The sequence below is a fragment of the Lepisosteus platostomus genome, chromosome 13 (genome assembly GCF_059453375.1).
Source record: "Lepisosteus platostomus isolate fLepPlt1 chromosome 13, fLepPlt1.hap1, whole genome shotgun sequence".
Lineage (NCBI taxonomy): Eukaryota > Metazoa > Chordata > Actinopteri > Semionotiformes > Lepisosteidae > Lepisosteus > Lepisosteus platostomus.
In genome coordinates, this window is record NC_142623.1 from 7812482 (window position 1) to 7825891 (window position 13410).

Genomic DNA, 13410 nt, shown 5'->3' on the forward strand with positions numbered 1-13410 from the left:
ACTGTAGGAATCTTTTCAAAAAATAACTATTAGAAAAGAATGTTCATTGTGATAGAATTAAGGACCCTATTCGTTCAGATAACAATGAACGTCAGCAAGGTTACAAATTAGGGGAGTTTGTTTAGTCCTTCTAGTTAGTTTTGGTTGCTGGTACCTAACTGGCCCAAGGATCTCATCCAGCCATTTCATGAAGTCAGTGTAGCCTACTACTAAAGGAACTGCATTAATTATCACTCAGAGAAAATAACAAAGAGCTGATTGTCATAAAATGTGAGGGGTGTGTTTAAAGGTCAAAGTTTTAAAAGGTAAGGCTGCTATGTATTTAACTACTAGATCAGTTCATTCCCTAGGCTGCCCCATTAGTTTTAAAAACAATGGAGGGACATCTTGCAAGATAAACAATAATTATAAAACAACACTGGATGCAAACCATGTTTAACAGTGTCATCCCACAGTTTAATACTTGGGTCTGAACAGCTGAACACAGCAGAAAAATTCTGACTGTGGTTATTAATCTGATTGAGATATTGCTTCGAATACAATTAAAACACATTGCATTGTCACATGTAGTTTCCAAACGGACTGAAATTTTTTCTATTGTAAACAAGGGGATCTTCCCCGGCAATGAGAAACACAGAACACTGGTAAACCCCCTGCACTTAAACACTATCTGGCACCACATGCCTCTCTATTTCCTTATTTTCATGCTTGCTATTTTTTTTTTTGCTTCAACCATACTACAGCTCATTCCCAGAACACAGCTCCAAAGCCAATGCAATTCTCAATCTGGGTCAACAATTCCCAGTGAATCCTGACAGATTATCTAAGGGATTGTACACCTCCATGTGGATGTAGCTAACAAGCAGGTATTGCAAAAGACAGGAAATCTATACAAAGTTAAAAATCTAAATGACAGTGAAGAATTGTTACCACAGTAAACATTGCCTTGTTTTTCTGATCCACATGTACAGACTTCGGTATAGCCCTTGATAGAGGGGAATGTTTGTCACCTCACTATTTTGTTTCTCACTATCTTTTACTGGCCTGCGATTTTCTTAAAGTATCTGAACTTTGCATAGCTGTCAATGCACAGCTGTCATCTCTTTGGGCACTGGGTACCTAGTCTTGATGCTGAAGTTGACTCACAGTGTACCAGTGTCCTCCCATTCACATGTTATACTGCCTGTATACTGTGTTTGCAGTCTTACATTTTGGTAAGTCCATTTTGGAAGAATACTTAACACACTCTTTCACAATAGGTCACTGGAATCTGCATCGTTCTCATATTCACACTTGAAGCCCCATCCTTGCTTAAGCCACTTGTTTCAAAACTGTGTGCAAGCAACGTTTTCCATCTGCACATGAAGAGAACTTCAATGGAGTCCCCACAACACCTATAGTGTCTCTTGGTCCTGGGCCTCCTGGGTGGCCACTGAGAAGTGGTTTCTTTATTAAATGTATCGCCATTTGGGCAGCATTATGTTTTCAGAACTGTACATCCACAAAAAGAGATGCTCTACCCCAGAGACGAATGGGACAGGGAGTGTTTGGGTATATGGGTTTGACTTCCCTGGACACATAAACTTCAACCACAGAGTGTCAGAGCCCACCAGTGAGGTCAACAGCAGACCTACAGGATCTTCACTGGAAGGGGCCTGAACAGTTTCTCTCCCACTGCGAATACTGCTGTTCCAGCTGGTCCAGCAGCTTGTCCACTGAGTCCTCCTTATTCTCCAGTTTCATGTACCTCCTGATGCTACTGAGGTCCACTCGTGGCCAGCTGCGGTTCTTCCTCTCTTCCATGGGCGCCCCAGTCTGCTCCCCTCCTCTCCCCAAATCCAAAGACCGGGAGTGGCTGGACAAGTTCAGGCAGACGTCAGAACTGAACTCCTTCGTGCACGGTTCAGGGAGGAAGACGGATCTGTCTGTCCTGTCCGCAGGGCACCCCTCTCTGGGGAGAGGATTCAGATTTGGGACAGCCCGACCTCCGGTTTGATCCCAGCGGAGAGCCGTAGTCCTGCTGCTCAAGCTGTAAGAACGCCTTGGGGGAGCGTCTCTTCCACAGCTCCCACTGGAGGACAGGGAAGGCCCAGTGTCGATCAGGCAGTTGTTGAGCTTGATCAAGGGCAAAGAGAGTGCATTGGTGCTGGAGCTGACCCTGGGCTCCAGTGTCTGGCAGGAAAGCACATTAAAGTTCCCGTCGCTGGAGTTGCAAGAATCCGAGTGGACGCTGTGCAGGGACAGGGAAGGCGAGGACTCCTTGTGGTGCAGCACTTTGGTCTGGAGAGTGTTGGGCTTGTAGCAGTCAGCCCACTTGCCCCGACCAGACTTCACCCGCAGGAGAAGAGACTCGGAGCCCGCCAGCTCCTCCAGGCAGCGGATGTTGAGATCAGTCGCGCTGACGTTGGTCATCCACTGGTAGTGCCCTGTCAGCACGCTGCCCTGCTCCTCTGGGGTGCCGGACAAGGTGCAGATCATCTTCTGTGTCTCGGCCAGGAGCAGCTGAGTCTCCCGGTCTCTGTTCTCGTACAGCATGGTGTTGGCGCAGATGAAGATGAACAGCCCCACGCCCATGATGATGGGGCCCAGGAGCTTCATGCGGTCGCTGTGGATGAGGTTCTGGGAGGACAGGACTTTCTTTGAGCCCCCAGCCCTCCCCCCGGGCAGGGAGTCATTCAGGCCCACCCCAGACTGGCTCAGCGCCGCTGCTGCCCGATGTGCCCTGTAGGGCCAGTACCCGGCCACTGCCAACGCCGTGCCCACCAGCACCACGAAGACGCCCAGAATCAGGAAAGCCCCCGAGGGGGACTTGATCCGCAGTTTCCCGCGGACGGCCCCTTCCTCCTTGCCTCGGAAGGCGAGCCGCAGCGGGCGCTGGCGGGAGGGGGGCGGCTGGGCCAGGCTCCAGGGCTCCTGGTTCCTCATGGCACGAGCAGCCCCAGAGCCCCCCGACGCCGTCATTCTTCAAGAGGAAGCTGTGGAGATGAAACGGGAGCCACCTCTTAATGCCCAAGCCACTGCCCCGACAAAACCAAACGCAGTAGGAAGGTCACATGAAGACACATGCCTGCTCAGCTCTCTGCTTACAACGTGTACCACCTTACGAGCTTCAGGTCTGTCTGGACTAGAATTACCCAGTATTCAATCTGGACAAAATCAGTTCTATCATCCTAATTCCAGACTGTCTCAGGAACTTTGGCTAAAGCAACACTCACACATGACAAAAGTCTACAATTTTCCTTTCATGTTTGTACCAATGTTTTAAATGGGAGGAAATAATACCAACTAATGTGTAAACTATTGGCGTTTGAGGCCTATACAATTATGTCAATTTGTATCATTATGCTTACCATGTACTACAGATATTATATGGGAATAAAAATGTTTCTTTAAAACATATGGGACATTCATCTCCCATCTCCCCACAACATGATCCCTCTGTACTGTATGCAGTTAGAGCCTGGATTCGAACCCTGCCCAGATGAACCCTAAATCAGCTCTTCTGAAAGACCAGGTATTGTGACCACTGTGAGTAAATGAGACACGATAAACTGGAAACACATCTTAAAGCAGTTAAAAGCTATTTAGAGTCTGTGTATGTAACAACAGTGCTGCTTTTATCTTTTCACTTGTGGGTCAATAATATAGCAGTGAACCAGAATTTTATTGTCCAAATCTATTTTCAGAGAGTTAACAACCAAGGTCAACTTTATTTTACACTGCTCTTTCAGCTGCATGCAATTTATCCCAAAGTAAACTGTGAGTTTTAAACTGTGAGTTATTCATTTTGCTAGATCTGAAAAAATAAAATGGAAGTTCTTTTGTTAAATCTGGGGAAGATATGGATGGATGGGGTTTACACATTCAGTAAAAAATGTGCTAACTTCAGAAGTCTTGGCTAGTTTTCTTTTGCTTATAACAAAATATGAAGAATGCAATTTAGCTAAATTAAAAAAAAAAACATTCCCTAAGATCTCAGTGCTGGCTTGTTGGTTGTTCCTAAAAAAGGACATACAGTTCTCTCATCTGACTAATGCTGGAATTCTGCGGTCTTTTAATTCTAAACTTAAAACACTAAAAGGATGATATTCAAATCACCAGGCTCTTGAGTCCTGTAGGACACAATAATTTTTTAGCACGTAATATAGCATACACTTAAATGTATTCAATATAGTCGACGTTTAATTGTAATAGCATAAAACTACTGTACTTCAGGCGAGGCAAGGCGAACTACACAAAGGATATCTGTGCAGTAAGGTTGGAAAACGTTAAGACTTCGGAGGATTTTAACTCTTGTTAATGTCTTCATTTTTGGTACTGATCTAGCGTTTAATACGTCTATTATTTTTTAACGCATAAATAGCTTTAAATTCTATAAATAGCAAGTGACTAGCTGTTCGGGTCCCAGTAACCTAAATTTAAGAAACAATGCCAGAAGTCAGGGGTTTTATCTGTGGAGAAAAAGACTCGTCTTTAAACCGTCTGCTGCTTTTGTAACTCGAAGAACGATTCTGACTTCTGTTTTTGAATGAACGACAGGAATAGACCATCGAGAGTCGCCATTTTGGAGAAACCGCTGAGGTACGGTCAGGTGTTCTCACCTGGTCTATCCCCTGTGAAACTATAGTGCTGCCGAAGCGCTGGCTGTGTAAGGTGAGGTACTGAATGTAATGATCCTTGAATGGATTGGGCTGCTAATCTATTTCTAATTCTTTTACTGTTCTGAACCACGAATGTTTTTATTCTTGCACGGAAATGTGCGCTTTCTGCACTTTTAAAGCAAGCAGCCAGGGCCTGAAGAGCTGTAATTATTCAATACCGGTGGCCACCGTTTTATACCGAGTTTCAGACTCGGAACACTTACCTCCTTCTTCGTCACATAAATCCACCATAATGACATTAAGGTGGCCTGTGTGTGTTCCTCTAACCTTGGAAATTGGTAATTATATCGTTTTCTCGTGTCTATCGGATATGCTTGGTCCGTTCGTAAACATACAATTGTAATTGCATGCCAAGATGCTTCTACACAGATTTCCTCCCGCCCACAAACTGAAATGTGCAAGCTTGGTACACCATCGTAAGTTTTGTTCTGTGAGGGTTTCTTTTTTTCCATGCATTGAGATCAACCCTCAAGTAGCCTGCCTTTTTATGTTGATATGTGATTCTCTTTCACCTCCTCTCTTCTTTCAGACCCAAGATATTTAAGCAAAGAAAGGCGTCTTGTAGGCAACTACTTTGCAGTGAATGTTTATTTTACTTGTGTCTTTAAATAGACTAGGCTCACTCCAAATATTCTATTTATATAAAGCGAGCAAATGGTTATTTTTTCCATAGCGAATATAGTACTTCAGTTTAGCTTAACATCCGAAATAGTAGTTTTTTTCTGCACTGAGCAAAAAACACATCGTGTATAGAGAATGTATACATGTATTGAAAGTTATGAAACTGAAATTAGGGCGTTCGCTGCTCATTTGATGTTGTTGTCGTTGTTGTTGTTTGTATTTACAATTGCACTTTCCCATTCTGCGACTACAGCATGTTAGAATCGGATTGGAATGTCTGCTCTAGACGCCCAGAGTAATTTCGATTGGTGATGCGCTTTTGCTGAACGGACCGCTAACAGGCTCGCTGAGAGCTAGCGGCTGACAGCTCAGCACACCCCCCCCCCTGCAGAGGTAGCACTGCAAACGGCCAGTCACTTCAGCTCAACGGCATCTCGCTCACTGTCCGGCTCGCGCGTAAAATGAACTGTTCCAAGGACCTCCCTCCCTCCCTGTGGACTCGCCCAAGCTGCGTAAAAACAAACGCTCGTGCCTTTGGTTCGAGTTCAACTACAGTGGGTGGCCAGTGCTAAGGGCTTAAAGCTGGAGTGCGTTATGAAGCATTTAAAAGTTGATCGTTTATTATACTAGGCGGAGCTTTTGAATCCAGGCAAGAAACGGGCTTTTCGGAGTGCACTTAGAAGGTGAACTATTTGAATGAGGGGGCTGTGTGGTGTTTGGCATCTCTGACTCAGTTTCCCGTTGCTTTGGTCTGCTTAAACTTCACGTCCTCGACGGAGGACAAGCCACTAATCTGAGTACGGCTGCACTCTGCCGCATCTAACTCCAATGCGCCGAAATGACCATTGACGTCGCTTGTTACACGATTTTGCAAATATGCGATAAACAAAACAGTGTACTTTGATCACTTCAACGCGATATATGAAAAGACACTCGAAACACAGGTTATAATGCCCCCCTCCAGTTAGATCTGAACGATTGCTAAAAAGTTCTTCGGAGTCCATACTGTATAAAATGGACTCTTCGCATTTAATGGATGCACAACATACAAGCTGCTGGTGTAACCTATTGCTTTTTAGAACACTGACGAATGCGTTTTGGATACCTTTGTATTGGACACCTTCAAGGCTCAATGAGATACTCTTATTTATGTAAATACTTTCGTTGAAAAAACGACCTCGAACAACACTCCCGCGTTCGCTAGTAATCCAGTATTTGATCCTGAAGCTCTGTCACACTTCTGATTAAAACAAAAAGTGAGGTGGAGACAGATCACCACAGTAGGTGACAAGAAACAGCAATGCCCTTCCCAGACAGCTTAAAACTATTTAATGGATACATCACGCCTATGTAGGCCAGTGTGTAATTAATGCACAGCAATAGCTGGCCGTGTTCTTACAGTGACGAGGGGGCTAGCCCGTAAAACTACGTGCGAGTCGGAGGGAGAGAGAAGGCGGGTTGACTTGCCTTTGCTGCCGTGCCGCTCCGTAGCGTTGGCGTTTCCCGACTCCTCGCACGGACGGGTTTCGAGAAGACCACACATTGTGAGAGAGCGCAAGACCCCGTTGTGTGTCTGGCTGTCCCCGCGGCAGGAAATCCAGGACCGCGGGGGGAGAGAGAGAGAGCGCAGGGGACGGCACCCCGCTGGCTGAACCGAGCCTTGAAAACTTCCCTCGGAGGAGAAAGACTCGGGAATTCAGGAATCCGACTGAAGAGAAAAGTGACACTCTTGTTGTCGGGCAAGGAGGAGGGGTGGATATTCTGATGTTTTTTCTAAAGAGCCCGGAATCCGTGCTGTCTTTATTTTAACTCCCACTCAAATTACTCCACTCCTCTCTTTATTTAATGCAGTATCTGAAGCGCCTCCTCTCCACCCCCGGCAGTAGATGTTGCTGTCAAGCCGCTGTCTGCGTACTGACAGCGAGTTGATTTGCGAAAGCTCTAGTTGTAGCGCGTTTAACGACCTTTCCTTTCCATCTAGAATGCGCTTTTTTTTCATGTGCCAAGTCCCACCGCTGTAAATCACACGAACTAAACGTCAGATTTAATGGCACTGACGGGGTGGCATTTATCGAGTTGAAAAGCCGCGGATGAAAGGTGGTGGAGGGTTGTCGACAACAGCTTTTAAACACTAATTTCTCCCCAAGTGAAAATTAAACTTTCGACTTCAATTTGCGCATCTCTTTTAAGTTCAGCACACTTTCCGGCTCTCTGGGTACCTCGGCCGTTCTGTACTTCCATCATATAAATGAAAAGTGAAGAAATCGATCGCTTAGAGTTTGCACCCGCGGAGCATAATAAAATCTCATTTCATGCATTATTAATAAACTAAAATGTTGGACAAACGTTTTCTAAAAACCGACGTGTTAGGAATACCACCTAGATGCGACGAGGGTCCCCTTTAATAAAAGTTATTTTTAATTAAAAGGCTGGGATGTTTCACGAAGTTACAGCCGAGAATTGACTGAAATGCCGAGAGCGCTTTCTACTACACAGCCTCGTTAACAGTCCACAGGCAATGGACACTGAAGGCTATTGGACTTTTTGGTTGATACTCGTAAATCATTTTCGTGCAGCGCAATCCAATAAAAAAACAGCTGCTGCAAAATAATACTTTTTCTAGCAGCGGTAATTTAAAAAGAGAGGAGTGCAACACTGACTTATTCTGGCACATGTTTAATTGTCTCCATGTTACAGTACAACTGAGTTTTAAAAAATCTTAATTTGTCCCCATGGTATGGAACGTAGCCTAGCCGATGTACAGTAAATGACGCAGTACCTTCACAAGGACAGCGAATATTTCTCAAGGCGTTTTCTTTCTTTTTTTTAAGAATAACAACGGACCGTATTTGATGTGCTTGACGATTGCCCATGGAGGATCTATGAAGGTCTGTTTTCCTCTCCTATGACTTTGACGCTTTGGCGGTGCCCCTGCTCTTGTTGGACTGCTCCCGGGCTCCTGGACCGCGCCGTGGAAACTCCGGTTCGTGGGAAACGAGTCCCTGCTGACGCCGCGCCGGGTCCTGCGTACAGTAGCTGCTGGATGACAGCGTACAGCCCCCACTAAGTCGATAAACAACATACGCGCACGGAAAAGTCTTTACATGACCCCACAGACACTAAGAGTACGATTGCTTACTATATACTGTATTTAATCACAGTACTTCGCAAGCTTCCGGTTTAAAATACTACAGTGGAACGATTAGGCACTAAGACCAGCGTGGTTCCACATCCTACTATTTAGCTTCCAAATAAATTCCAATGTACTTTTGTAACCAGTTTAGTAGTAAACTTATAATTCACAGATAGTCTGTCCTCGGGGATATTATTCAACGTCACAACACTGCTCGGCAAAGTAGGAGATGTTCTCTTTTGTTGTGGATGGACACGCGTATCGCTGCGTTCATGTCTTCCTGGTTTCGATTAAGCTATCCTACCAACAGACTCATAACAAGAAAGAGGGGAATGCAGCCACGGCGCTGAGTTTGTTTTGGGGTGTACTGGACGTTTCCCAGGGGGCGAGAGAGAGACCTCCAGTAGTATCGCACCAGTCTGAATGTACGTGGCTCATCATTCAGCTCCTCACAGGGCGCCGGTTAGAAGACACGTTGGCCCTGCGGCGCCTGTTCTTTGAAACACGCAAACCTCCCCTTGCTTCATCTTTCCGTCCTTCTTTAATTTTCCTTAATCATCCTTTCTCTAATCCCCGCGCCCTGATTTGCCGACACACTAATATATCCATGCTCACTGAATCCGTGAGGATTAACCAGACTCTCTGCCCTTTTAAAGCCAAACTTCTCCGAAACGCTAAACATTTTTTTTATATAAAACCTATATTTCAACCCTATAATTAAGCGGCATGAAAACTATATAGCAGAATGCATACGTAAAAAAAACACAGCGATAGCGACGTCAAGACAACGATAATTTCCCCCCCGCTTCTCCAGATTTGATTCTCTCTCATTTATAGGCGTCCTCATCCTCTCTCTCCCTCCCATTGCTTCCTGGGCGCTGGTTATCCACAGCAGGCAACTGTGTTTCAGGGGTGTTGTTCTAGTGAGCACTGTCCCGGCCCCGGGGCACCGCCGCCTTTGTAGGTACAATTTCCTGGCACTACCAGCTGCGCTCGGAGCCCCAAGCCGGTCCAAGAGGGCAAAGAGAAGCCTGTCGGCGCTCGGTCGAAAGTTCCCTTCTCTCTACACCCGTACCGCATCACCTACAGTACCGTACACACCAGCCGTAGGTACAGACGGTACCGCATGTGAATTCTACCGAGCAATGGGCGGTAGATAGTGAGGGCAAACCTTTTGCGTATTCAGAAAAAAAAAAACGACCCGCCATCCCCGAGAATGCTCACCTGATTGGTCTCCCCGAGCCCAGTAGATGGGTACGAACTGGACTGGTTTATATGCCAGTGAGCTCTAGTTGAGAAGCAGTGGAGTAGCCTTAGGTAATCCTGTCACAAACAGCTCTAACAATCAGATGATTGAATGTGATTGGTTTTTGGCATTGCGTCTCTCAGGCAATCGGACTTTTCGAACATGATTCAAATTTGTTTCTCTGACTCTAGACGCTTCTATTCTCCCCTGTTTTTTTAATGAAGTCACCTGAACACGGGACGTCACGCCGTGCCTAAAGGAAACTTAGAGGTCTGTGCTTAACAAGCGCGATCTTAACCAAACACGTTCGATTCCACCACGTTCTGGTTATTTTAATCGGGAAAAAAATCAGAACAGAGTTTGAATGTTCGAAGACGGGTCATTTTGCAAAGGGAATGTTTGCATGCTGTAAACTTTACGGTTGGCCTTGCTTGAGAAAACAGTCGCTCCTGAGACTTCTTTAATGTCTGTTTCTTAAAAGCGGTGGTGAGGAAATTACGCCGGGTTTCATTGTGCTGTTTGTAGGGGGGGCAATTTAACAGAGCCGGTAAAGACAAGAATATCAAGGCGTTTACGAAGACAGTTGTAGATCTTCATAGTGGCCACTAGATGGCGAACATTAGACGGGACGTGTTAGTCTGTACAGGTGTTCACGAGTGAGTTCACCTTGTATCTTGAAGAACAGTCGTTCCCTACCCTGGTCCTGGGATGAAGTGTCTGCTGGCTTTCTTTCCAGATGAGCTCTCATCATTAGCCTGCGAACGGGTGCCTTAAAGAGATCTTAATCGTCAAGAGTTTTTTTTCCTGTTTTTGTACTCCGTCTCTCGTTTAAAAGTTAGCCTACAGTACTTCACTTACTGTTCACAAAAAAAATTCTGAGCTTCACGCAGCCTCTCCACGATTGATTAAAATGTCCTCCCTTATTTCTGCTTAGACAGATCGTGACCTACAATCAGTTTGTGACAAGCGGACACAGGGATGGCGACGTATCAGATCCTTCATGTTTTTTTTCCCTTTCTGCGGAGATACAACTCCTGAAACTCAATGAGCGGTCGATATCTCCCTCTGCTTTTTAACAGATTTATTTAACAGATTTGAAAAAAAAAAAGAAAAATAAAACAAAGAAATGAATTAGCCTGTGATTAAAAAGAACTTCTCTGGGGGGAAAAAATCCAGATTCACAGGTGTCACCCAGGACCATGGTAAAACATCGTCTCTCTAGAGCAGATTGAGTATTATTTACCAGGACGAATGACCATTTCAAAATCCCTGAAAACAGAATATTCGACAATTAATCTCAACTGTGACAAGTACCGAATAACCTTGGTGCAGGTAAAGAATGTTAATATTTATATATATATGTACTCTATACTAAATAGTACGCTATATAAATCAATATAGTTATAGCCAGTTGAGCAGAGCTTTCAGACTGGTTGTTAGTATCTCTCTCCTCTGATTTCTCCCATGTTCTGCACCAACAATACCCACTCATGCCTTCAAACAAATGTCTAAATGAACAGACTCTAATTCCTTTCGCCCTCGTTCAATCAAACTACTCAATGAATGAGCTTACATTAAAGGGGGTTTGGTTTATGGGTAAGCGCGATTTGTGGTTATGTGCAATTATAAGAGCTCGCATTGATTGTGGAAGAACTAAACGTACAAGTAAGTTGTGTGTAATGACTGAGTGTGGCTTGATCTGTTTAACAAAGTTATATTTAATTTTTGATGTTATGTTTGTGGGTATTGTTTGTTTTTGTAACTCTCCCTTATAAAACAGCTACTGGGATACAAAAATAAACTTCCGAGAACTCAAATAATAAAGTAATATACAGTATATATCATACACGATACCATATACACGTCGCATATAGTCCTGTAATCGGTGTCCCCTGTATTCACTGACCGTTTTAGCCACATTCACCATTTAAAACTCAAAACAAAATAGAGTCGGTTCGCATCACAGTATTGTGCTGAGCCATGAATCTTCGGTTTTAGAAATTATGCATGTGCAGTAGGCTCCTTAAATGCAAGATGTGCTTTAAATCATTGCTGCTATACCGCTATAGCTGAAACACAAATGAGTCTTCAGCATAACACGAATGGGAAAAAAAATGTTGTTGGGAACCTTCAGGATCAAAAGAGTGGATATAAACGAGACGAGGCATTTTGGCCTATCCTGATTTTTTTTTTCCCCCAACATCTAACCGATCTGAGGATCTGAGCTTCAGGGCTGTGACGACGTAGCTTGTTCCTTTCTCCCGCACAACTTTGGGTAGAGATGCATTTCCCGTGTTCAGGTTTAACTACAGCTCCGGGTGATTTCCGGGATAAAAATCCTGTAATCTTTCAAATGAACCCCAGCGTTCTGAATGATCACCCTTCGTCAGATGGTTCTAGAGTTAATCAACGTCCGAACGCTACCAACCGATACAAACATTAGTCACGCCGCTTAAAATCAATTTAAAAACAACAGAACAACTAGTTCTCATCGGTTTGCAGAATATCTTTCATATCCTTTGATGGAAAAGGTAAAGAAAGACCCTATTGATTTCTTTAAAAATCTTTTTTGCCTCTTATTGTCAGAATATATTAGATTTTAATTGTAATCTCTTTAAACGTTGTAAAACGCGTTTGTAAGATAAGTCGGTAATGTAGTCTAAATTAATATGACTGTTTTTCAGCTTCCATAGGTATTTGCCATTAGATATAGATTTTTAATAAGTACAAGCAAACGTTAACACCCCTTAGGAGCGCCCTCTATCTAGGACGGCTCAATTGCTTCATTTAGTTTAACGTTTAAAGAAATAGTGGCCAGTACATAACACCTGTTATGCTGGACTCATTTACAATTTTACCTTCCCGTGCCTTTTTTAAATGACTGTTTTATCCAATTGATTCGATTAAATAAAATATAATAGAAACTTCACAGGCGCAAGAATCGGCTGACACGAATACTGGCCGAGAGCTTGAGTTCCTTTAAGTAGCGAAGGACGAAGAGCTCAACGTTTTCTCCCTATCGATTAAGGAGAGTAACAATTTAAACAAGGATCTGGGAGTCTTTGATCGGTTTTAGAAAAGTTTAAATACCTTAATAATATTAGTTCACGGTATATCACAGTGAATAATATGTATAATCAGGATGTGACTCAGCTGTGGTGCCTCAAGACCTGCAGATCAAATATTTTTCAGAAAACACTAACGCACCATCCCAAAAATAATTCAAAATTTCTAAAAACTGTAGCTTTTCCACCGTGACTTAATTTGAAATTAAGATGCAAACACAAAATAAGCAGCTAATTAAGCAGCAGTAACCACTGTAAATGGAGAAACTCCCCACTGTTTGGGCAGCAGACTGACAGAAATTAGCAGCAGTGGAAGTTAGCTTATAGGAATCCACTTCGGAAGGCACACAGAGAAAATCTGTGGTACCAAACTTATAAGAACAAAATGACTTTGAACACATGCTTGTGTCTGGGCGGTGCTGCAAGAAAAAAAGGAATTCTCTCCAGGTAGGTGGGTAACATTACCACTAACATTTCTTTGTCTAATGCAGCTAAAGTTCTCACCTTTCATGTCATTTTCAATTAACAACTCATTAAGACCTAAAAAAATGACTTCTTACTCCAACTTATTTAAAATGATAATGACAATTTCTTAAAACTGTTGTTTTAACAAACAATTCCACCTCTGTGCTTGTTTTCAAGATAAAAGTGGTTAGATATTTTAAAAAAAATAGACGTCAACAT

The 13410-nt window shown here is 43.7% G+C and overlaps 1 protein-coding gene across 3 annotated transcripts; it reads right to left on the bottom strand.

Moving 5' to 3' along the window:
• Nucleotides 1–430: 430 nt before the first annotated feature.
• On the bottom strand, nt 431–10528 carry tmem200b (transmembrane protein 200B). Of its 3 annotated transcripts, XM_088602936.1 has the most exons (3): nt 8127–9177; nt 6750–6990; nt 431–2975 (listed from the first exon to the last, which is right to left on the bottom strand). In XM_088602936.1, exon 3 carries the CDS (start codon nt 2959–2961, stop codon nt 1642–1644), a length of 1320 nt encoding a protein of 439 aa, XP_088459062.1. In that variant the 5' UTR covers nt 2962–2975; nt 6750–6990; nt 8127–9177; the 3' UTR covers nt 431–1641. The 3 variants fall into 3 exon arrangements, with proteins under 3 accessions (XP_088459062.1, XP_088459064.1, XP_088459063.1); XM_088602938.1 differs by lacking the exons at nt 6750–6990; nt 8127–9177 and adding an exon at nt 10328–10528; XM_088602937.1 differs by lacking the exons at nt 6750–6990; nt 8127–9177 and adding an exon at nt 4865–6727.
• Between the last annotated feature and the right edge of the window lie 2882 nt (nt 10529–13410).

Bases quoted from the DNA above. Each gene is read 5' to 3' on its own strand.
- tmem200b (XM_088602938.1), bottom strand. From the start codon at position 2,961: ATGACGGCGTCGGGGGGCTCTGGGGCTGCTCGTGCCATGAGGAACCAG.